The sequence below is a fragment of the Pristiophorus japonicus genome, chromosome 7 (assembly GCF_044704955.1).
Source record: "Pristiophorus japonicus isolate sPriJap1 chromosome 7, sPriJap1.hap1, whole genome shotgun sequence".
Taxonomy (NCBI): domain Eukaryota; kingdom Metazoa; phylum Chordata; class Chondrichthyes; family Pristiophoridae; genus Pristiophorus; species Pristiophorus japonicus.
In genome coordinates this window covers 120,187,754-120,213,391 of record NC_091983.1, presented here as the reverse complement: position 1 = coordinate 120,213,391, position 25,638 = coordinate 120,187,754, and the positions used below count along the sequence as shown (strand labels likewise).

Here is a 25,638-nt window from a genome sequence, read left to right as displayed (position 1 = left end):
TACACGCAACTGAACTCGTCATCTGCATCCAAGTGCATTTTAATACGAACAAGATCTGACTGGAATGTCAGCTCTCTATTAACATTAAAAGATTATGAAGTTCAAAGAGTTCCCATTGCCACAAGCTTTGTTTTGTGCTGGTTGCAGTTAAAATATAGCTGGTGTCATTTTGCCTGCCGCCTCCTCCTCCATCATCATCATCATCATCATCATAATACGCAAGTTAGCTGACTTGTCATTTTATAACCAAGTTTGTGCCGCTGAAAGGATTAAAAAAAACATTTTCTATCAATGCAGAATGCATAGTGTGACTGACCTGGTAATTTTCAGCCATTTATTGTCTTACAGCACTGAGCTCTATGTTTATAAACCTAACCAAACCATTGTCTTATTCACATTGCAGGTGCAGCTGGGAAAAGCAGACATAAAGTGCCCCATTACAGAATGCAGCAAATACCTGGATGAAAGCACTGTCATCTCCAATCTGCCTCGTGACGATATTGTCAAGTACAGTTACTTCCTGGAGCTCAGCAGGGTGGATTCAAGCACCAAACCCTGTCCACAGTGCAAGCATTTCACTACTTTCAGACGGAAGAGCAACATTCCAACCCCAACAAAATCAGAGAACAAGTTCAAAGTGAGCACCCTTCTCTCAAATTCTGTCCTAGCTCTTTATAGGATTAGAATCAAGAGTTTAGTGATTAAGTAGAAGAGCTCTGCTGTAGATTTGCTGGTAAGTTCAGTTAAAATCTTTGGCTAAACTATTTTTAAGAATAGAATTCGAGTGGGGTTGGGTTGGGGGACTGGTTTCCAGTAATTACAGTGGATCCGAGTTTGATCAGTCGATTCCTTGAAATGGTGGTGGTGCTTGAGACATTTTTAATAGTCTCCAGAAGGTTGTCTGGAGGAGAAGTGAAAAACTGAGACTTGCAAGGGATTTCTTCATAACCACTGCAACATGCCTCTTGGTGGGTCAATCAAGCAATAGCAGTGATGGCTTCTATGGAGACATCTCCATGGAATAACGTCTTGCCCACCCTGACTGAAGAGGATAATGTGGCACACTTGCAAAGATGTGGAGAAAACTGTTGCACATAAAAAAACAATGTTCACTCATTACTTACTAAGTGAACTTCAAGACATGGACTTTAGATTACAGCTACAGAAGGATAGATAGAAGTTCAATAGCATAGAGGTTCAATAAGCTAAAAGAGACTTATTTATTAAAAGGGAAACTGCGCCATTTTTAAAAAAACAAACCTGCTTCATGTGAAATCGAATGTGTTTTTCAAAAGAAGAGAATTATCAAGAAGTTAAACAAGAATATAAGAAGTTTTAGGAATGGGAAGAGACCATTTAGCCAAAGAACCAGGAGTCTCATTCAGATAAAGGCCAGTCTTGTGACTCTGAGCCTCTAAGTTCAGATTAATTCTCCTGCATGCTTCTGTTTTGAAAGATAACACATTTGGGGGTGATGGGGGAAGCAGTTTTCCTTCATTCACTATTTGTAATAAAATCCATGTTTAAAGGGCATATTTATAATTTTGCTACAAACACTAAATCTCTCTTTCTCTCCCCGCCCCCACCCCCCAACCCCCAGTTCAACTTTTATATTCTTAAGACCAAAATGAAGGAGATTGTTAAACTTTCCATGAAAGGCAAACATTTATAAAATTCACATTTTTGTTACAAACCCTCTCCATTCAAGGGCCAGTTTTCCGAATGCTCGCTGTCGGTGGCAAGCCTCACCTGCTGGGACCACCTAGCATTTTCTGACAGTGAAATGAATGGACAAATAATTGGAGAGAGCAGGGGAGAACATGCCTGTATTTTCAATAGGAGTTCCAAGCAGGTGTGATGTCGTACCACAAACACGCATTTGGAAAAGCTGCACTTTATTTATTTGTCTTCACCTACCCATCAATATTATCAGTTATCAAATATACATTTATTTTTCCTGTAATCCATATCATAGGATAAAGGTTCCACAATCCAGAAGGGGAGGGAGAATTGGGATGTCATACCAGCAGGGAGGGCACAGTTTATTCCAGTCTGTTCTGGATTTGGTTTGAATTGATCCCATGCTGAATATTGAGATTTAGCTACTTTGGTTATCATTGGTCCAGGAAATGTTTAGCAATATTTTTGTTTGGTTCAAGAAACCATAAAAAATTATCAAACAAATCAGGAATAAATTATAGAATGATATAGCACAGGAGGAGGTCATTTGGCTCATCTTACCTGTCTTGGCTCTTTGATCGAGCTATCCAACTAGTCTCACTCCCCCACTCTTTCCCCATAGCCCTGCAAATTGTTTCCCTTTGAGTATTTATCCAATTTCTTTTTGAAAGTTACTATTGAATCCGCTACCACCATTGTTTCGGGCAGCGCATTCCAAATCACAACTCACTGTGTTTATAAAAAAAATGTTTTCCTCATGTAATGTATATGGTCTTTAGCAAAGCTTTTGATAAGGTCCCACATGGTAGACTGGTCACGAAGGTTAAAGCCCATGGGATCCAGGGTAAAGTGGCAAGTTGGATCCAAAATTGGCTCAGAGGTAGGAAGCAAAGGGTAATGGTTGATGGGTGTTTTTGTGACTGGAAGGATGTTTCCAGTGGGGTTCCACAGGCCTCAATACAGAGTTCCTTGCTTTTTGTGGTATACATCAATGATCTAGATTTGAATGGTCTTGCAGGCCGGGACTGCGCTGATTTCTAGGCCGGGCCACCGCATGCTGCTCCCTCCAGTGGCCCCGGCCTGCGTCAGCAGTCCGACGTCCCCTGCGCCTTGCCGCGCGCACACACGCTCCGAGAAACTGCAAGACCATCAGCAGGCGGGAGCCATTAGAGGGAGCAGCGTGCAGCGGCGCATACTACTGTAGGGAGCAGCGCGTGCTGCTGCAGGAGGGCGACGGCTATGAAGCCAGGTCGCTGATTGCAGTGCGGGCAAGCATAGCAGGAGCGGCAAGAGTCCATAGAGGGAAATGACCAGGGCCCAGGAGAGGCGTGAATCTGGGGCCCAGACGAGGCGAGGGCCCAGAGGCAGCACGGGCCAGCCCACACTGCGATATGTGTGCGCACTTGGTCTGTGCAGCAGAGGTGGTCTCCAGTTAGTCTTGAGTAATCCTTGCCACTGGACCAAGACCTAGCTCTGTCAAGCCCGTGTGGTGGCTGTTATGCAATGGCCACCACACATTAAAAAAATCCAAGCACAGGCACCTTCCACCCTTCACGATGTAGTTCGGGATCTGGAATATTAGGTCCTTCATTGAAACACCTGTGAACTTATCCTTTTTTGGCATGGAAGCAAGTCATCCTCGCTTCGAGGGACTGCCTATGATGATGAGATTTGAATATGGGGAGTCTGATTAAGAAGTTTGCAGATGACACTAAAATTGGCTGTGTGGTTGATAATGAAGAGGAAAGTCATGGACTGCAGGAGGATATCAATCGACTGGTCAGGTGAACAGAGGAGTGACAAATGGAATTTAATTTGGAGGTGTGAGTTAATGCACTTGGGGAGGGCTAATAAGGAAAGTATATACACATTAAACGGTAGGCCACTTAGAAGTGTAGATGAACAAAGGGACCTTGGAGTGCTTATCCACAGATCCCTGAAAGCAGCAGGCCAGGTAAATAAGGTGGTTAAGAAGGCATACAGAATGGTTGCCTTTATTGGCCGAGGCATAGAATACAAGAGCAGGGAGGTTATGCTTAAATTGTATAATACTTTGGTTAGGCCACAGCTGGTGTACTGCGTGCAGTTCTGGTTGCCGTATTATAGGAAGGATGTGATAGCACTAGAGAGGGTGCAGAGATTTACTAGAATGCTGCTGGAATAGAAAATCTTAGCTATGAGGACAGATTGGATAGGCTGGATTTGTTCTCATTGGAATAGAGGTGGCTGAGAAGAGACCTCATTGAGGTGTATAAAATTTTGAGGGGCCTGGATATAGTGAATAGCAGGGGCCCATTTCCCTTGGTGGAGGGGTCAATTACGAGGGGGCATAGTTTTAAGGTGGTTGGTGGAAGGTTCAGAGGGAATTTGAGGGAAAGCTTCTTCACGCAGAAGGTTGTGGATGTCTGGAACTCACTGCCTGGAAGGGTGGTGGATGCAGAAACCCTCACCACATTTAAAGGTGCTTGGATGGCACTTGAAGTGCCGTAACCTGCAGGGTTATGGACCTAGAGGTAGTAAGTTGTATTAGACTGGATAACCTCTTGTTGGCTGGCGCAGATACGATGGTAAGTACTGCAGGGAATCGAATACGGCCAGGGCGATCGCCTGGACTAGTTTCGATCGCCTGGATGGATCGGGGAGGAATTTTCCCAGATTTTTCCCCCCAATTGGCCTGGGTTTTTACTTTTTTTTGCCTCTCCCAGGAGATCACATGGTTCCAGTTGGGGTGGAGTGTAGAATGTTGCGGTGCAAGAGGTGTCGTAGTTGTGTGGGGCGGACTGGTTGGGCCGGATGCTCTTTACCTTTCCGCCGTTGTTCATTGTTCATAGGTTTATATGTAACCTTCAGGGCTGCTGACTGAGGGCCGTGAGACTCTTTCTCTGCCGTCGCGGACACGATGGTCCGAAATGGGCTGTAGATTTCTAATTTTTTAAAAATATGTTGTGCAGAATGTGGTGCAGTCAAACTGCTAGGTACCACCAGGATTTTGATGACATGCTTGGTTTTAAAGTATAACCTCTATTATCTGCCATAATGGAGATGATCCTCTGGTAGATAATTGAATCCTCACATTTTGGTTTTGCATATATGGTTCAGCCTTACTCTGGGCACAGGCATGAAAACAAGTACAATACAATGGTAAATTGAATTTAACCTTTCTTGAACTGTAAGGATTTCTTGGACTTAGATTAATTTATGTCAGAAAGGAGGAGGCTGGTGGAGCTATTCAGTGAGGCATTGTCATTCACAAAGCTTTGTCCATGAATATTCTGAACAATTGTGAAAGAGGGAATTGCAGTGCAAATAATGCAGGTTTCTTTGTGTAGTGAAGAAATCACTGAAGAACTTACTGCTGAAGAAAATCCTCCTCTTCTCCATTTGGTCATTTTCTGTATACAAATAAAAATTGTGATTATCCTGTGGGGGGCAGGAAGCATTGGAGTAAACCAGCTGGAGGACTACTTTTAATTATACTTCCAGTCTTTTTTTCTCCTAACCAGGAGCAGTGTTGACTGTTTCCTGTATCCACTAGGTCCGTGCAGCAGAGCTGGTCTCCAGTTGTCTTGGGCAATCCTTGCCACTGGACCAAGACCTAGCTCTGTCAAGCCCGTGTGGTGGCTGGTGTGCAATGGCCACCACACGTTAACAAAATCCACACACAGGCATCTTCCACCCTTCAACATGTAGTTCGGGACCGGGAATATTAAGTCCTTCATTGAAACATCTGTGAACTCATCCTTTTTTGGCGTGGAAGCAAGTCATCCTCGAATCGAGGGACCACCTAAGAGAGAGAGAGAGAGATTTCTATGTCGCCTCTGGTTCTTTTTGCCAATCACCTTAAATCTGTATCCGATAGTTGCCAACCCCTTCTGCCACTGGTAACAGAGTAAATAAGGAGAAACTATCAAAACTGTTCATGATTTTGAACACCTCTATCAAATCTCCTCTTAACCTCCTCCATTCTAAGGCAAACAACCTCAGCTTCTCCAGTCTCTCCACATAACTGAAGTCCCTCCTCCCTCGTAAATCTTTTCTGCACTCTCTCTCTTACATGGCCACTGGGTTCTAGGACTCCACTCACATTACAGTCAGGATTTGAATATTTTGTCTATTCCGTGTGAGCTCTCACCCACACAGTGGGCTGCCACAGGAGTATTCGCATCAGCTCAACAGCTGAGGAGAATCTAAAGGGTTCCAGCAGCCATTTAAACTGCAGAATTCTGACCGTGAGAGGAAAAGGGGTTTGCTGCTGAAAATCCCTGGGTATTGGAGACTTCTGAACCATGCACCAGGTAATGAGAAAAAGCAGTCCTGGGCACAAAAAAGAACCCTCCACAGAAATGCGCTCTGCACTATCCAGGGAACTTGGGTCCAAATGTGCAACCTGAAGACAGCGGCCAAGATAAGATTACTGAACAGCTTTCCTTGCCAAGTATGTATGTTACAAAGTGCTTCCTCATAATCTGTAATTCATTTAGCTGCCCCAATCTAACAATTATACAACTACCTATCCGATATGAAAAAAACAACTTTAATTTATGAAACAACTTTCACCACCTCAGGGCGTCCAAATGCGCTTGACAGTTAATGCAGTAGTTTTTGTAGTATAGTCACTGTTGTAATGCAATAAACGTGGCAGCTACTTTATGCACAGCAAAGTTTCAATAATGAGGCAAGAGATAATGACCAGATAATCTGGTTTAGTGATGTTGGTTGAGGGATAAATATTGGCCAGAACACCAGTGAGGACTATCATGCTCTTCTTCGAATAGTGCCATGGGATCCTTTATATCCACCCGAGAAGGCAGATGTGGCCTCGATGTAATGTCTCATCTGAAAGAAACTAAATTACGTCAGAGGTTTAAGTTACACACTGCACAACACTAAAAGCCACTGTGAGAAAAGAAGTTAAAGTAACTCACATAGGACCACATAATAAGTTAATTGCACTGCATTTGAACTTGTCCAGAGAGTTTGTGTCTAACTTTAGAGAATTAATGGAGCAACACAGCCACGATGGCAGTTTGTTTTAGTTGAGGAAGTGAAGAGAATAGTGTTGCAGAAGGTGCCCAGGGCCACTTCCTCAATGCGGACAATAGGGTTATTTTAAAGAGGCAGCTCAGGCACTTGGCCAAATGAACCTTGTATGAGTGTCTAGCATATGTTTACCTGGCTGTGCAGATTTTTCTGCAACTACACCTTCATTGCCAGTTCCTGTGTCCTGCTGTGGACTGGATTGCAGAGTGGCCTCCTCCTCCTTCTTGTTTAGGCCTTCTTGGTTTGCAAAATTGTACAGCATGCAGGAGACCAGTGATTTTGGAGATTCTCTGTACTGTAAAGTACCTCCTTGTCTGTCAAGACATCGGAAGCACTGCTTCAAGTTGCAGTGAATCATAGAGATTACAGCAAGATGTCACTTGGTCCATCGTGCTTGTGCTGCTGAATGGTATGCTCTAAAATAATCCTGGTAGTTGCATGAGTACAGATGAGTGCATTGTGCTTCTGTCAGTGACAGCCACAAGGGTGTCATTAACCAGGGCTGAAAGGGGTAGCTTTGGTCTCTGAGGGGGCCAACCTTCCAGTCACCCTTCACCTTTAAACAGATGATTATCTTGAAATAAAAATAAGATGACTGTTTCCTCGAAAGGGGCTATTAATCTGCATGATGCAGTGTTGGTTACTGGCCAGTTGTACATGGATGGAGTAGAACTTCCTGTTCATGCAAGCCACTGTATTGTGCCTACATGTCGAAGTGGCCATATGAGTGCCATCATTTATCCAAGTTCTTTGGGAAATTAAGCATGCAGCAAAATTGAACAGCCTATTGCTATTGCTACTGTTCAGTGGGAAAGGAGATGACGATGTTAGCACAGCTAGGGGGACCACTGGCAGTGCTGTCCTTTTGGTGGAGATTAGCTGCAGGTCTCTTTTGAAGCACGTTGTACAGCTCCATAACTGCTTCACAGCTGAATCCGAGACTGCAGAGGAACTGCTCATATAACATCACCAGAGAGCTGTGCCTGGGCAAGCAGATACGGATATCGGCAGGTGAAGCCTCTCCACTTCGGGTGCCATTTGATATTCATGCATACACATCTGATTCCTGGTGTGATGGGGCAGCACTGAAAGCAATCCACATAGTTTACAACTGTATGTTAGCCAACATAAAATTAATTTCATAACTTCAAGGGATCTATTCTTAACGTGAAGAAGCTGGCTGGTCTTTAAAGCCCATTTGAGTTGGGAAGATTAGCATATTGCACATGTGTGTGGGAACCCCTTTAGTAATGTGTATTAGCAGATTTGCATTGGTAATGGCCATTCTTCCTAATATGAGTCTAGATGGTGAATCAGAGCTGAACCCAATCTTGGTCTCAGCCGATGTACTCCCCGGAACCTATCCCCCCTCTTCCCCCGCCCCCCCCTTCCCCCCCCACCCCGCCGCCCCCTACAAATACACACGCACACAAAATACACTTTCTGATGCTCCTAATAGTGAGTAGGAACACAAGCTGATTTTATTTTCTCTTCATCCGAGGGACACTGGTCATGACCATAACAGCCTATTGCTGCTCTAACTAAGATCAACAGACTCAGCGCAAACCAAGTATTATGCATCTGTATGGCTCAGTACACACTGCACAATGCATTTATCAACAGAACCATTAGGAAAGTTTTGAAGATTGTTTAAGTAAAGCAGCTAAATAGTTGCAATACTTTGGGATTTAATTTCCCTTGGTAGCATATTGATTAACATGTTTGTGTAAAATGAAATGGGCTAATGATTGTGCTAAAATAGTGTACAAAGGCATATTACACAAATGTATTAATTAGTACAATACCAGAGGAAGTTAACCCCCATTTGAGAAGTAAATGTTTTACTTTTTGAAAATAGTAATTGTGTAGATTTACAGGCCTAGATTTCCCACCAGTCTCCCACCAATTTTCCAGGTGGATCTAGGGCATCACCGCCTCCTGCTATATTGCTCCCTGGACCCATCTTTACAACTAGATGCAATTACTGCGGTTTGAATTCTTTGACTACTGTTTTGAAGGAGTTAGTTTGAGGTGGGAGGCCTGAGATTTTCTTTGCGCTGGGCCTGTGCTAGGCTATCTGAAATCCCATCCTGCAGCAGGCTTCGGAGGCCTACCGCCGCTATATTCTGCTCTCATTTTGGCGTGTCTCCTTGGCGAACCCTGCGGAACCTATGTTCAGAATTCTAATGACCCAAAGGCTTGAAAGTTCTCTGTGATTAGCGGCACACCTCCATGGCGGAAGTTTTGCCTGCCTATCCCCAGCAGAGGCTGCCCGTGTCCTAACTCGCACCAAGTTCCTGTACTCGCTGACTTACATTTTCTCCTGGTTAAGCAACACCTCGATTTCAAAATTCTCACCCTTTGCAAATCCCTCCATGGCCTCGCCCCTCCCTATCTGTGTAATCGCTTCCAACCTCACAATCCTCCTGAGATATCTGTGCTCCTCAAATTCTACCCTCTTGAGCATCCCTGATTATAATCACTCAACCATTGGTGATTGTGCCTTCAGCTGCCTAGGCCCTAAGCTCTGGAACTCCCTAAACCTTACCGCCTCTCTACCTCTCTTTCCTCCTTTAAGACGCTCCGTAAAACCTATCTCTGACCAAGCTTTTGGTCATCTGCTGTAAGCCTTTTGTGTGGCTCTGTGTCAAATTTTTGCCTTATAACACTCCTGTGAAGGGACATTTTACTATGTTAAAGGCGCTGTATAAATACAAGTTGTTGTTGTTGAGATGTGCCCCAGATGAAAGAGATTGGAAGATTCTGGTCTACATTCTCTTTTGAGTAAGTAGATTGTTTTTTTTAAACTAAGTTGAAATACAGTAGTCCCACGGAATGTTGTTTACTACATCAGTAGAGAATATTGCTGGTTACTCTGATGTTAAAAAGAGTTAAATGATTGCTTGACTTACAGGAATGTTCTAGTTAAGGATAGCTATGAGTTAAACTAAATGAAAGGTTTTTCGAGTGTAATGGCTGATGTGATGTTACTTTGGAAAGTATAGGACATCCAGCCAGTCCCAAAAACTATTGCCTCCTAATCACCACTGTTCAAAAATATCTATCCAATTCTCCATTTTCTGCCTTTCGTTTCCTATGGATATATTATCTAAACGATCTCTGCACCATCCCTCTTCTGACATTATGACTGTGTTCCTTGGAAATCTCAAACACATTATTAATGTTTGGTTTAGATTCTTAAGAATCTTTACACTGAAATAATACCCCTCCTGAGCCTCTTCTCTTTTCCAGAGTAAACAATCCCAGTCTTTTCAACCTCTCTTCAAAGCTTAATTGACTTAAGGTAGGTGTCCATTTGGTTGCCCTTTTCTGTATTGCCACCAGTGGCAGGATATCTTTGCTATGTTATGGCAACCAGAATTGTACGTAGTACTTGGTATGGCCAGATCAGTACCCTGAGCAGATTTATTATCACCTTCCTGAGATTTGTGCTCTATCTTTCTGGCTAAGATTTGGTTAGCTTTTCTTGCAATGCACAAGTAACAGTTACAGACACGTTTGCCTAAGTGAGGTCTCACTGTAATTGTAATGATTCATCGTTAATTTGGAGCACTGCTTCAGTGAGCTATTCACCAATACCCCCAGATCCTGAGTTTGTGTCCTGGAGCCTAGCCCTACTTAGTTTAAAAAGTAATCTGGCACTTTCAGGGGGGATGTTCATGGTCCTAATGAGGAGCAACTCACCAGTGCCTCCATGCCATGTCAATGCAGCTCCCTTTAGAACCACCTTCTCTAGTTAAGCTAGTTTTTAGTACCCTTCAGAAGCTTTATTTCTAATCCATGTCTTCCTACTTGTGGACTAATTGTTTGTGGGGCACTATTTTAAAAGCCTGCCGAAATACATAGAAATTACAATATGGAAACTGATTGCTCAGCTCATCTGCTGTCCTACTCCCATATCCCTTTTATTTCCCTTTCCTTCAACCACCTATCTAACCTATTCCTAATTGTTGGCATGGTCTTTGCTGTAATCCCTAATTCCGGTTGTGCATTTCACAGCCTCACAACCCTGTGTGCGTGACAAAGTTTCTCCTGTCTATCCTAAATCTTTTATCTTTGATTTTAGATCCAAGTCCATCTGTTCTCTCCGCCACCCCCTGTTCTAGACCTTCAATCACTAGAAACAGTCTGTTTCTAGAAACAACCTATTCTGTCCCGCCCCTGCATAATTTTAAACACCTCCATCAATACCCCATAGTCTCCTCTGTTCTAATGAAAGCAATCCCAATGTGTTCTGACTGAATAATTTTGACTGAAAAGTCCCTCCGTGCAGACTATGTCAAGGCCAGATTTACAGGATGCTGGGAGGTTTAAAGTTTATTTTGCTTATAGGCCTGGTTCTTCCTTTGCAAATCTTCTGAAGATTTCCCCCTCCCCCTTCCTTACAGTGTGATTGTTCTAATATTTTTTGTTCCTTGATCTTGCAGATTCAGTGTCCTGTGTGCCAATTTGTTTGGTGCTTTAAGTGCCACTCCCCTTGGCATGAAGGCTTAAACTGCAAAGAATACAGAAAGGGAGATAAGCTCTTGCGTCACTGGGCCAGTGAGATTGAACATGGGCAAAGAAATGCTCAGAAATGCCCAAAATGCAAGGTGGGTTTAAACTAGTCTGATTGTCCGTGTGTTGTTGGACTTCTGCACAGAATATGGGCCATTTTTTGCCTTGCATACTTCTCGTTAACTGCACCCCATAACTTTTGTAGAATGAAGGAGTGATACCTTCGCCAGGAGTTTCTGCTCGATTGCGCTGTTCTTTTGGCATAATTCAGCCAAAATCAGCATAATCGGCGCAAAAGATTGTGGAATTTTAAGCCCAATTACATTTAGCGCGAATTGAGTTTCTGCAATCTTTTACGCTTGTTTAAAAAAACATCGCCCGAGAATCCGGCTCCGCTACCAGGGTGAATGAATCACCATTGGACATTATTGCCAATGGCACTCGTTTGCAGGCCTTTGAAGAGGCTCTAAAAATTAAGCTGGCTCTTATGGGCACAAGGACACTAATTGGAACATTTTAAAAGCTTTTGAATGTATTTTTTTTAATTTACTAAGAAACTGATTACTGTACTCCAAAATAACTAGCAAATGGTTCTGTATATTTTTTCAGTCATTTTAAATCAAGTTACTCACAGATGGTTGACACTGTGATTAAAAATGCTTTTTTTGTGATAAATCCATTTTCAGCTGTTAATATCAAGAAATGTTTTAAAACAAAATGTTTTTTTTTAATTATGTTTTAAAATGCTGCTTGATTGCACTAATTCATTGGAGAGTTTGCATTCGACGATATGCAAATTAGTTTAAGTGTAAACTCAAGGGGGGGGGAACACTTTTCAAAACGGGTGCAATTAGTGCTCGTTTCGACGATTGTGCCCAAAGCAGAAACTCTACACCCTTGTATTTAAAACCTAACACATTGACCAGTTAAGATCCTGAGCTACCATTTAGAGCACCCTTATTATGCATTTAAACCTGTATTCCTTCAGTAAGCCTGTTTTTCAGCTGCTGTCCTCCAGGCTGCAGAATGAAACAGTTTGTAGCAGAGGCCTCCCTCTCGGAGATTTTGCTCCGTACATCCAGAAGAAGCAAAGAAGTGATAAAACTGTGGATCTTTTGTAAATGTGTGGGAACTGGTTGGGAACTATGAAGTTCAGTGGTATCGAGAGAGAGTAAAGAAGTTGCTTCACCACTTCAAATGACTTTGATGAAATGACAAAACTAATGCACTACATGGATTGAGAGCTGCAGACTCGTAGCCTAACTCCTTTCTGTGATAATATTTGTTTAAAATTATGAACAAATTATTGAATCCTAATGCTGCCAATTTTGTTCCCTTTTTAAAAAAAAAATCTTTTAATTCTTTTTTTCTTGCAATGAAAGATTCATATCCAGAGAACGGAAGGCTGCGATCACATGAACTGCTCACAGTGCAACACTAACTTTTGCTACCGTTGTGGGGAGACGTACAGGCAGCTTCGTTTCTTTGGCGACCATACTTCAAACCTAAGTATTTTTGGATGCAAGTATCGCTACCTCCCTGACAAGCCACATTTACGAAGATTAGTCCGGGGTTCTGTCTGTGGTAAGCAGAGAATTTTAATTATTTTAGGCTCTGTGGGGAAAGGGAGGGAAAATTCCTTTGAACTTTTTTAAAGTTGTACATTCAATCTTTATAAACTGGTTTAGATTTTGTTATGCATGTCAAACAGAGAAAACCCTCTCCCTGTATTGCACATGGTTAATCAATAGATCTTTCACCTAGCTTGCACCTTATAGTGACAGCTCATTAGATGATTGGATGCTAATCTTATACCAACGTATTTGATCCCATGCAGCCATCTATAAGATATCCATTCATTCAATGCTAAGGGTTCACTATTCTGTCTGATCAATCTGTCATAGTAGACAAACACATCGACTTGCTATAATGCATCTTTTTGGAGTCTTATTGGTACATCTTTCTGTTCTTTGGACACCATAATTGTTGAATTCATAAACTGTTGACTTACAAGGGTACACTGATATTTAGGGTGGTCCATGAAACACAATTAAATTCTTCTACAATGAATACTTAAACTAAAAGAATACTTAGCAATAAACTCCTGGTGGACAGACACAGTAATAAGGGATGATTTTCCTTGCACCACCTTTCCTCATCGTTCCTGTCCAGGCGGCTCTAGAGCATCAGTATTTCCTGTTCTCAGCCATGAACATGTCTGCAGCTGTATTTTAGGCCTCTGAAATTGGAGCCTTTTGGCTACTGATCACCATCAGAAAGCCCTGATTGCCTGCAAAACATCCTGAGGGAGATTGTAAAAAATAATAAAGGCTGTCTTCTGCCTCCATGCTGGAACCCCCACAGACCCCTCGATCAGCAGAAGTCCAGGGCTAGACCAAAGTGCTTTGTTTTAATGGGCACCCAGCCACTGTTACACAGGAAAATGAGACAGGAGACCAGGAACAGACCCTCCCACCTCATTTAAATCTCAACAATAGGCCTGCATCTGCAGCAGGCACAAGCCTGGCACTGTCAATGAGGCCTTGGAAATCCAGAAGTGGTGGAGACCTGACATTATGGGTCTTTGCCCTTATTTTCTGAACTTTGTGCCCAAGAAAATTGGTGTTCCCAAGGCCAATGGTCAGGAAACTCAGCCCTATAGTATTTTGTCTTTTAATCAAGAATATATTTCTTCAGCCAAAAAGTGGTGTATTTGCAAGGATAGACTCCAGGGCAGCATACAAGGACAATGTTAAGGATATAGGGTCCAGTTTTGACTCTAAACAAATTGATTTTGAGATGGTAATACCAAGGTAGCAAGGTTTTATAGATTGGACAGTCTGTCTTTTGAGTATGTTGAAGGTTCACCCATCTTCAACAACAACCACAACTTTTATTTATATAGCACCTTGAATGTAGTAAAATGTTCCAAGGTGCTTCACAGGAACGTTATCAAACAAAATTTGACAATGAGACACAAAAGGAGACATTAGGATAGATGACCAAAAGCTTGGTCAAAGAGGTAGGTTTTAAGGAGCATCTTAAAGGAGTAAAGCGAGGTAGAGAGGCGGAACAGTTTAGGGATGAAATTCCCAGAGCTTAGGGTCTCGGCAGCTTAAGGCACGGCTGCCATTTGTGGAGCGATTAAAATTGGGGGGGTGCAAGATGCCCAAATTGGAGAAGTGCAGATATATTGGAGAGCTGTACTGCTGGAGGAGGTTACAGAGATGAGGAGGGACGAGGCCATGGAGTAATTTGAAAACGAGGATGAGAATTTTAAAATCGAAGCGTTGCTTAACCGGGAGCCACTGTAGGTGAGCGGGATTTGATGTGAGCTAGGATACGGGCAGCATAGTTTTGGATGAGCTTAAGTTTATGGAGGGTGGAAGATAGGAGGCTGGCCAGGAGTGCAATGGAATATTCAAGTCTAGAGGTAACAAAGCCATGGATGAGGGTTTCAGCAGCAGGTGAGCATGGGCGATCAGGCGCAGATATGTGGTTGGAAGCTCATCTCTGGTTGAAATAAGACACCAAGGTTGCGAACAGTCTGGCTCAGCCTCAGACAGTTGTCAGCAAGAGAGAAGGAGTCGGTAGCTATGGAACAGAGTTTATAGCGGGGACCGAAGACAATGGCATTGGGAGCTTCCCAGCTGAAGGGTGTCATGTGGTGTCCAAGGGCCTTGATGTAGGGAGGAGATGGTGGAATAAGACTGGGCAATTACTGGGCAATTATTGTCAATTACTCTCTTCAACTGTGTTTCTTAGTTCAAAAATTGTAATATCTTAGTATATGTAACTTGTGTAAAAGTACAGAAAGGCATCTGGTTATTTTGTTTATTAATTGAACTTGCTGCCATAAGATTCTCAAGCCTAAACTCTGGATAAAGGAAAATAAATAATACAGTATTTGTTTGTGGTGTAATTTAATACAAAACATTGCCATTAATATTTAATTATTGCATTGTGGCTTAACACACTTAATTTTGCACCACTTGTAAACATAACAAGGTACACATCTGTAATTAAATGTCTGGGATTTAATTCTAATCTTGACTTCAGTGTTAGATTAGTTGAAACAAGGTTTTTGTCAATTCTGCAGATTTAATTTATATAAACATTGATCATTTGTAACTTTTGTGCTAGTTCTATTTCTGATTTTCACAGCCAAGTAAATACGTAAGTTAGAACCGAAGGTAGAAGCTGTGTAGTTTTGAAGAATAAGGATCGATTTTATGTCAGTGAAAGCATTATTAATGGGCCCAAGTTTGCCCCAGGGTTAGAACGGGGTACCTCCGTGTGGTGCACCGACTTTTTGGAACAGAAACGGCGCCTATCATTTACCTCGGTATTCTCCCCGCAGTCCGGTCAATCCAGGCCCTTGGCGCAGCGCAGCAGAACGCGCGGAGGGCGGAGCTAGGTCCCGGCGCTGAAAACAGTGCCGGGACCCCTGCACATGACCACTAGAGTGTGTGCGCATGTGCAGTAGCTCCTCGCAGCCCGAATCTCTGCAGGCTGTGTGGGAGGGGCCCAAAGAACGCCGTCCCTAGCCCTGGCCGAATGGGCTCCCCGGGCATTGAAGATCGGGACCCGGGCTTCCCTCCCGTTCAGCTCCCCCCCTCGCCCCTCCCTCCCTCCCGTTCAGCTCCTCCCTCCCTCCCGTTCAGCTCCTCCCTCCCTCCCGTTCAGCTCCTCCCCCCCTCCCCTCCCTCCCGTTCAGCTCCACCCTCTCCCCTTCCTCCCTCCCTCCCGTACACCCTCCCTCCTTCCCTCACTCCCGTTCAGCCTCCCCACCCCTCCTCTCCCCTCTCCTCTTCCACCCCTCCCTTCCCCTCCTCTTCCACCCCTCCTCCCCCTCCCTCTCTCCCCTCACCCCTCGCTGTCAGAAACACAGAGAGACACTGACAGAGACAGAGAGACACTGGGTGGGGGGGGGGGCGACCCAGCACACTGTTGGAGAGCTCCCGGTGCTGCAGTAGGTGAGTAGAAACTTAATTTTTTATTTATTGATTTTTTTATTATTTTTTTATTTTTTTGATTGACACTGGTTGATTTATTTATCATTTATTATTGATGATGGCTCTTTATTTGTAAAAGTGAAGTGTATAATGTTTGTAAACTTCCCTCCTCCGCCCCTCCCCCCCCCCCCCCCCCCCCCCCCCGCACCACCCCCCCATCTCTCGTTCCCTACGCCTGATTTCTAAGTGTAGGCAAGGTTTTTCTGAACGTACAAAAATCTACACTTACTCCATTCTAAATTAGTTTGGAGTAAGTTTTTGGTGCCTAAACTTGCAAAACATGCATAGGTAGCTGGTAATGCCTCCTTTTGTGGGAAAAAACTGTTCTAAAACGAAACTATTCTAACTCACTAGAACTGGAGCAAACTAAATGCCGAGAATTGCAATTTCTAAGATACTCCATTCTAAACTAGTTGCTCCAAAAAAAATAGGAGCAACTCGAACTGAAACTTGAGCCCATAAATATTTCTGTTCTGAGCCAGTTTTGCTTTGATGCAAGGTGATTTTAAATGCACAAAAGTGTTAGTGTAACTCAGGAGTTGGATCAGCCTGGTAACTGTGAGCCACATTATGGCTCCAGAATGTAGTCTCACACTGCTTGGTTTTCACACTAGTGGCAGGAAAACTGCAATCCAGTGCAAAACCAAGATTAAGAAGCTTCCAGACAGTCCAGTGAAACCTTTTTAAACTTAGTTTATGATTCTTAATGTTAATAGGAAGCCAATATTGTCCTCATTAACATTTAATCAGCAATCAGTCAGTGACTATGCCCAGAGCTCCATTATTACTGTGCAGACAGTGACACAGAAAAAGAGTGTATATAGGGGTAATTTTCCGACTTTGTGGTTCTGGTTGGGATCTTGCCCATTGGGAGTGTGAATTCAGAAAATTACCCCTCATAATTTAGCTTTTCTAACCGTGCATTCTCCGACCAGTTCCTCCAGTATAAGTAGCCACAGACACGGCTATACTGCTTGGAACCCAATTTATCAAGTATTATTAAATAAATTGTTGTCAGTTCAACATGCTGAATATGATGATGCAGTGACATTTTCCCCAATGATGTAGCCATTTGGTTCAGTAATAGTCCGGCTTCTTTCTGCATGCGTACAAACTCAAATACAAGATACATTATTGAATTATTGATTTTAGATAATTACATCTTTAATGAAACAGTCTTGCTATCAGTACCTTGGTTTGGAAAAAAGAAACATGGTAAACATTAATTTTTTATGACTTTTTGTTATTCAAAGCTTAGCTTAAACAATCGGAGGCCACAAATCTATGGCTCTTCTGGCATACTCCCATAACTGGTCTAATATTCCTCTGCAAAAATTACACACTACTTCAGGATAATCCTACAGATCATCTTTTTTTCCACTATCAACTTTATCATTAAGCCCTTCTCCTTGCCCTCTGCATCCTCATCTCTAACAAGAAGTGTTTCTCACTAACAAGTCATCATGCCCCTGCCCAAAAATAAGCAGCCTTGACCACTTTTCGCTAACTAATGCCCTTTCCTCTCCTTGAATGTGTTGTCACCTCCCTACTCCACACACACCTTTCTCCTGCAAGTCCTTGTTTGAATGCCTTCAATCAGGCTTCCACCTCTCCCACAGCATAGAAACGACCCAACCAAAGTCAAAAATGACATTCTCTGTGACTATGTCCAAGGTGCATTATACTACTTCATCTTTCTGCACCTCTCTGCCTCCTTCAACACAGTCAATTACCATCCTCCTCCAGCACGTCTCCATCGTCCTGCTCAGTGGGACTGCCCTCGCTTGGTTTTGCTCTTAGCTATCCAATTGTGGCTATAGCATCTTTAGGAATGGCTACTCTTTCCACCCCTTTAACACCTCTGGAGTAATGGTGGGAATGCACACAGTTCCTCAGGTGTCTTTGCACCTGAAGGTGATGCCCCATTGTGCAGCGATCCTCCACATCCAAATCAGTTAAGCATATTGGAGTTCACACAGCCAGTCGTATCCTCCCAACCTTCATAAATACTATTTGTATTGCTGGGGGCACTTGATGAAAATGCAAATGTACTGTTGTGCAAAAAGCTGAAACCAGGGGAATAAAAAAAGCTTTGCAAAATGTGTACTACAAAAGTTTAAAAGTTCCCAGTAAAGTTGGTACTTGAAGCGCAACATAAACAACAGCAATTAAAGGGTCCGAAATTGGTGGACTTTACTGTCCCCTAATTTCTGGGCAGTCTCCCCTCCGAGCGAGTTTGGTGGAGTCCTCCCGCCAACGGGGAAAGAAGACCGCTGGGTATTGTCCGCTGACGTGGGCCAGCGTGCAACGCCCAGAAGAGTCCTCCCGCCTGCTGCATCCCCAGTTTAGTTTGGGTGGTCCTCCGCTCCAGCAGGGGAAAAGACCATCGCATGGAGGCAGGTCTGACCTCCATGGTAAGTATGAAGATCTGCAAAAAAAAAAGGTAGTCCACTTTTATTTTTTTGTAGGGATTTAGATGGATGGGGTCCCCTGAAGGATTTCTGGTGGTTTTTAATGTTTTGAATTTTTAAAATGTTAGCAGTTTCCCCCCTCCCTGGACCCGACTCAATCCTCAGTGGTACTTTGCCGAGGATTGCATTTGGCGCTGAGAATGGGAGCTACTGCCCAGATTCGTGCTGCGGTCTTTGCCAGATTTTTTCATGAAACTTCCGCCCAAAGTACCGTCAGGATCTCAGCGGTCCTTTGGACAGTACTTGGGCAGAACTTAGCTTTCTCCAATTTTGGGCTCATACAATGGTTTTAAATCTATGACCTCCTGGTTACTGGCCTGCTTGCCAGAGGAAACAGTTTTGCCCTACTTGCTCTATCTAAACACTTCATAATTTTGAATACATCTTTTAGATCTCCCCTTAACCTTCTCTGCTCTAAGGAGAACAATCCCAGCTTCTCCAATCTCCCCACATAACTGAAGTCCCTCATACCTGGTATCATCCTGGTAAACCTCCTCTGTACCCTTTCCAAGGCCTTGACATCCTTTCTAAAGTGTGGTGCCCAGTATTGTACACCATACACCTGTTGAGGCTAAACCAGTGATTTGTAAAGGTTTAGCATGACTTCCTTGTTTTTGTCTTCAGTGGCCTTATTTACAAAGCCAAGTATCCCATATGCTTTCTTAACTGCCTTATCAACTTGCACCTTCAAGGATTTGTGAATATGCACCCCCAGGCCCCTCTGCTCTCTTTCCCTTTCTCCTCCTCCTCCTCCCCCACCCCCACCCCCCCCCCGCAAAAAAGTGCCATTTAGATTATGCTGCCTCTCCATGTTGTTTCTCCCAAAATGCATCGCTTCACACTTATCTGCATTAAATTGCATCTGCCATGAGTCTGCCCATTTCACCAAGTCTGTTTATGTCCTCCTGAAGTCTGCTACTATCCTGCTCACTATTTACTATGTTGCCAAGTTTTGTATCATCTACAATCTTCAAAATTGTACTCCCTATACCCAAGTCCAGGCCATTTATATATAACGAGAAAAGCAATGGTCCTAATACCGAGCCCTGGGGGACCTGACTGCATACTTCTCTCTAGTCGGAAAAACATCCGTTCACCACTGCCTCCTATCACCATCCATTTAAAACCATGTGCTTCTATTTTCCAAATAAGTCTCTTTGTGGTACTTTATCAAATGCCTTTTGAAAGTCCATATATACAACATCTACTGCACTACCTTCGTCAACTCTCTCTGTTACTTCAACAAAAAACTCCCATCAGATTAGTCAGACATGATTTGCCTTTAATAAATCTGTGCTGGCTTCCCCTTGTTAACCCATGCTTCTCCAAGTGAGAATTAATTTTGTCCTTGACAATGGTCTCTAAATAGAGGGGAGATGAGGAAACATTTCTTCCAGAGGGTGGTGGGAGTGTGGAACTCACTGCCTGAAAGGGTGGTAGGACAGAAACCCTTATCACATTTAAAAGGTACTTGGATGTGCTGTAACCTACAGGACTACGGACCTAGTGCTGGAAGGTGAGATTAGGCTGGGTAACTCTTTTACGACCAGCACAGACATGATGGGCCGAATGACCTTCTTTGTGTTTTAATTTTCTATGATTCTATGAAATAAAAACAGTAAATGCTAGAAATACTCCGCAGGTCAGGCAGCATCTGTGGAGAGAGAAACAGAGTTAATGTGTCGAGTCGATGACATTTCACCACTTACATTAGACTGATTGACCTGCAGTTACCAAGTTTATCTACTTTTTTGAACAGGCATGTAACATTTGCAAACCTCCAGTCCTCTGGCTCCACTCCATATCAAAGGAGGACTGAAGGACTGTAGTCAGAGCTTCTGCTATCTCCACCCTAGCTTTCCTCAGCAACCTAGGATGCATCGCATCTGGACCGGGTGACTTGTTAACTTTGAGTGATGCCAACCTATTTAGCACTGTCCTTCTATCTATTTTTATCCCATCCAATATCTCTACTCCCCACTTTATTGCAATATTAACTTCATCCTCTTCTTTTGTGAAGACAGATGCAAAGTACTCATTCAGTACCTCAGTCATGCCCTCTGCCTCCACGAGAAGATTTCTTTTTTTTGTCCCTAACCAGCTCCACCATTCCTTCTGTGCCAGTTGTGGCTCAGTTGGTAGCGCACTCTCCTCTGAGTCAGAAGATTCTGGTTTCAAGTCCCACACCAGAGACTTGAGCACAAAATCTAGGCTGACACTCCAGTGCGGTGCTCAGGGAGTGCTGCACTGTCGGAGGTGCCATATTTTGGATGAGACATTAAACCGGGGTCGCATCTACTCTCTTGGGTAAATGTTACATGGCACTATTTCAAAGAAGAGCAGGTGAGTTATCCCGGTATCCTGGCCAATATTTCTCCCTCAATCAACATCACTAAAACAGATTATCTGGTCATTATTACATTGCTGTTTGTGGGAGCTTGCTGTATGCAAATTGCTGCCATGTTTCCTACATTACAACAGTGACTATATTTCAAAAAGTACTTCATTGGCTGTAAAGCGCTTTGGGACGTCCGGTGTTCGTGAAAGGCTCTACATAAAAATGGAAGTCTTTTTTTTTAAAGATTTTTGGGTTCCTTTTTATGTTGCCTGCTAATCTTTTTACAATCCGGTGCAACAAATCAGCAAGTCTGACGTTCCAGCACAAATGCCGGGATCTGCCCATTGGGAATCTCTGCCATAGACACACCAGATTTTGCAGGGTCAGGTTCCATCATTAGCATTTCAATAGTGGACACCCGTGCCTCTATTGGCATGAGAGGACAGCAGAAGCAGTGCCGCAAAAAAGTTAATACTGGGGCACTTAAAGACCCAGCTAAGAGAGCCCTATACAGCCAACACCTCACAGCCATTCTGGCGTGCCTTGATGACCCTGAGATGCTCAATGCCCACAGCGCTTGGTCTGCCCTCCAGGTCTCTAACCAGTGCCTGTGAGGAGACACTTGGTTACTCAACCAGAAAACACCAGGACTGGTTTGATGAAAACGATCAGGAGATCCAAGAGCTAATAGATCGTAAGCGCGGAGCATTTCTGAGCCTCAAGCAACAACCCAACTCGGGAGCTACAAAGCAAGTTACAGACGGCTCAAGGCTGAGGTCCAACAAAAAACCCGGGACCTAAAGAACAGGTGGTGGATGGAGAAAGCGTAGGTGATACAACAACTAGCCCACAGCCACGACACGCGAGGATTCTTCATTGCAGTCAAGGCCCCCTACGGTCCAAACTCCCAAGGCCCACCCCACTCCTGGCCAAGAACGGGGAAACTCTCATCAAGGACACCGAGGCTGGAAGGAGCACTTTGAAGATCTCCTCAATTGAGACTCTGCCTTTGACTCGAGTGTTCTCAACTCCATCCTGCAGCATGCAACCTGCCACCACCTCAGTGAAACTCCAACGCTGCACGAGGTAGGCAAAGCCATAAAACAGCTCAAAAATAACAAGGCTACGGGTGCGGATGGAATTCCTGCCAAGGCGCTAAAATATGGCGGGGAAACACTGTTGGCGTAGATACATGACCTCATCTCTCTCATTTGGAGGGAGGAGAGCATGCCAGATCTCAGAGATGCATGGATCGTGTCCATTTTTAAAAAGGGGAACAAATCCGACTGCGGCAACTACAGGGGAATCTCACTGCTATCAACCACTGGGAAGGTTGTCGCTAGAGTTCTTCTCAACCGTCTTCTCCCTGTGGCTGATGAGCACCACCCGGAGGGACAATGCGGATTTCGTCCCTTACGGGGAACAACGGACATGATTTTTGCAGCACGACAACTGCAGGAAAAATGCAGGGAGCAGCATCAGCCCTTATACATGGCCTTTTTCTATCTTACAAAGGCCTTTGACACTGTCGACCGTGAGGGCTTATGGAGTGTCCTCCTCCATTTTGAATGCCCCCGAAAATTTGTCAACATCCTTCACCTGCTCCACGGCGACATGCAGGCCGTGATCCTTCCCAGCGGATCCATTACAGACCCATTCCACATCCGGACTGGGGTCAAACAGGGCTGTTTCATCGCTCCAACCCTCTTCTCAATCTTCCTCGCTGCCATGCTCCACCTCACTGTCAACAAGCTCCCTGCTGGAGTGGACCTAAACTACAGAACCAGTGGGAAGCTGTTTACCCTATGCTGTCTCCAGGCCAGGTCCAAGATCACCCAAATCTCTGTGGTTGAACTGCAGTACGCAGACAACGCCTGCGTCTGATGCATTCTGAGGCGGAACTCCAGGATATTGTCGCTGTATTCACCGAGGCATATGAAAACATGGGCCTCACGCTTAACATCCGTAAGACAAAGGTCCTCCACCGCACAGCACTGCCCCCTCAGTCATCAAGATTCACGGCGCGGCCCTCAACAACGTGGACCACTTCCCATATCTCGGGAGCCTTTTGTCAACAAAGGCAGACATTGATGCGGAGATTCAACATCGCCTCCAATGCGCCAGTGCAGCCTTCGGCCGCCTGATGAAAAGAGTGTTTGAAGACCAGGCCCTCAAACCTACCACCAAGCTCATGGTCTACAGGGCTGTAATAATACCCACCCTCCTGTATGGATCTGAGGCATGGACGATGTACAGAAGACACATCAAGTCGCTGGAGATATATTACCAACGATGTCTCCGCAAGATCCTGCAAATCCCCTGGGAGGACAGACGCACCAACATCAGTGTCCTCGCCCAGGCAAACATCCCCAGCATTGAAGCACTAACCACTCTTGATCAGCTTCGCTGGGCAGGCCATTTAGTTCGCATGTCAGACTCGGGACTCCCTAAGCAATTGCTCTACGCGGAGCTCCTTCATGGCAAACGAGCCAAAGTTGGGCAGTGAAAACGTTACCATGACACCCTCAAAGCCTCCCTGGTGAAGTGCGACATCACCACTGACACCTGGGAGATCCTGGCCGAAGACCGCCCTAGGTGGAGAGTGTATCCGGGAGGGCGCTGAGCTCCTCGAATCTCAACGCTGCGAGCGTGAAGCGGTCAAGCACAGGCAGCGGAAGGAGCATGTGGTAAATCAGTGCCACCCTGCACCCCCCGCCCCCCCCCCCCCCCTTCCCCTGACGAATATCTGTCCCACCTGTGACAGGGTCAGTGACTCTCATGTTGGACTGTTCAGCCACCAAAGAACTCACTTTAGGAGTGGAAGTAAGTCTTCCTCGATTTTGAGGGACTGCCTATGATGATGATTGGCATATGTCCAGCACCTGCCACTACCACCGGCGTTGAAGAGGGCAAAGGTTAATTCCCATCAGCTCCTTTATAAGGAGGCTGAATTTTGCCTAAAATTTTGAGAAGTCCAGATAGTTGCCACTTTTGCCAGGTGTAATCTGGTCCCAGCCTATTTCTCAGGACTTCCATCTGACTTACAGTAGGGGAGCCCCAGTAGTTCAGGGCCTTTTAAACGAGGCCTTAACATGCCAGGACTGGTGTATTTTTTTTTTTAATTGTTCCTGGGATGTGGGCATCGTTAGCAAGGCCAGCATTTATTGCCCATCCCTAAATGCCCTTGAGAAGGTGGTGGTGAGTCACCGCCTTCAACCACTGCAGTCCGTGTGGTGAAGGTACTCCCATGGTGCTGTTAGGGAGGGAGTTCCAGGATTTTGACCCAGCGACGATGAAGGAATTGTGACATTTCCGAGTCAGGATGATGTGTGAATTGAAGGGGAACTTGGAGCTTCTTGGTGTTAGAGGTCATAGGTTTGGGAGGTGTTGTCGAAGAAGCCTTGGCCAGTTTCTGCAGTGCACCTTGTAGATGGTACACACTGCAGCCACGAGGTGCTGGTGGTGGAGGGTATGAATGTTTAAGGTGGTGGATGGGGTGTCAATCAAGCTGGCTGCTTTGTCCTGGAAGTTGAGCTTCTTGAGTGTTGTTGAAGCTGCACTCATCCAGGCATGTGGAGGGTATTCCATCACACTCCTGACTTGTGCCTTGTAGATGGTGGAAAGGCTTGTGGGAGTCAGGAGGTGAGACACTTGCTGCAGAATACCCTTATAGCCACAGTATTTATGTGGCTGGTCCAGTTAAGCTTCTGGTAAATGGTGACCTCCCAGGATGTTGATGGTGGTACATTCGGTGAAGGTAATGCTGTTAAATGTCAAGGGGCGGTGGTTACTCTCTCACTTGTTTGAGATAGTCATTGCCTGGCACTTGTGTGGTGCAAATTTTGCCACTTATCAGTGTAGACTGATGGGGCAATAATTGGCCGGATTGGATTTGTCCTTTTTGTGGACAGGACGTACATGGGCAGTTTTCCACATTGACGGGTAGATGCCAGTGTTATTGCTGTACTGGAACGTACAACTGTTATGACTCACTCCTGCCCCCAAAATCGCTCATCTGAGAATTGGTCACAAGGGAACTGTCTGCAAGTTAGTCAGTGCTAAATACTTTGGAGGAAGAGGAGCATAACATCAGGAACCAGGTTATTGTAGATTTGAGTTCACTCGAGGTCCATTTTAGTCCTCTGTACTACCAGACATATCACCTGACCTCACAGGAAAGAATTATGTGTAAGGAGGCTGCAGCTAAGGAAGGCAAATGGTATGTTGACCTTTTATTGCAAGGGGGTTGGAGTACAAGAGTAGGGAAGTCTTAGTACAATTGTACAGGGCTTTGGTGAGACCACACCTGGAGTACTGTGCACAGTTTTGGTCTCCTTATCTGAGGAAGGACATGCATGCCTTGGGAGGCGGTGCAACAAAGTTTCATTACATTGATCCCTGAGATGAGAGGGATCCTAGGACTATGAGGAGAGATTGGGCCTATTCTCTCTGGAGTTTAGATTGAGGTGATCTCATTAAACATACAAGGGGAATTGACAGGATAGATGCTGAGAGATTGTTTCCCCTGGCTGGAGAGTCTAGAACGAGGAGGCATAGTCTCAGGATAAGGGGTTGG

General features: G+C 44.6%; 1 protein-coding gene across 1 annotated transcript in view; it reads left to right on the top strand.

The window, feature by feature from the left end:
• rnf217 (ring finger protein 217) overlaps positions 1 to 25,638 on the top strand; it is a 173,527-nt gene that overhangs the window by 100,531 nt on the left and 47,358 nt on the right. The window contains exons 2-4 of the mRNA XM_070884453.1: positions 404 to 637; positions 11,169 to 11,333; positions 12,621 to 12,822. Of these exons, the coding sequence (XP_070740554.1) occupies positions 404 to 637; positions 11,169 to 11,333; positions 12,621 to 12,822 (601 nt within the window). The remainder of the gene's footprint in view (positions 1 to 403; positions 638 to 11,168; positions 11,334 to 12,620; positions 12,823 to 25,638) is intronic.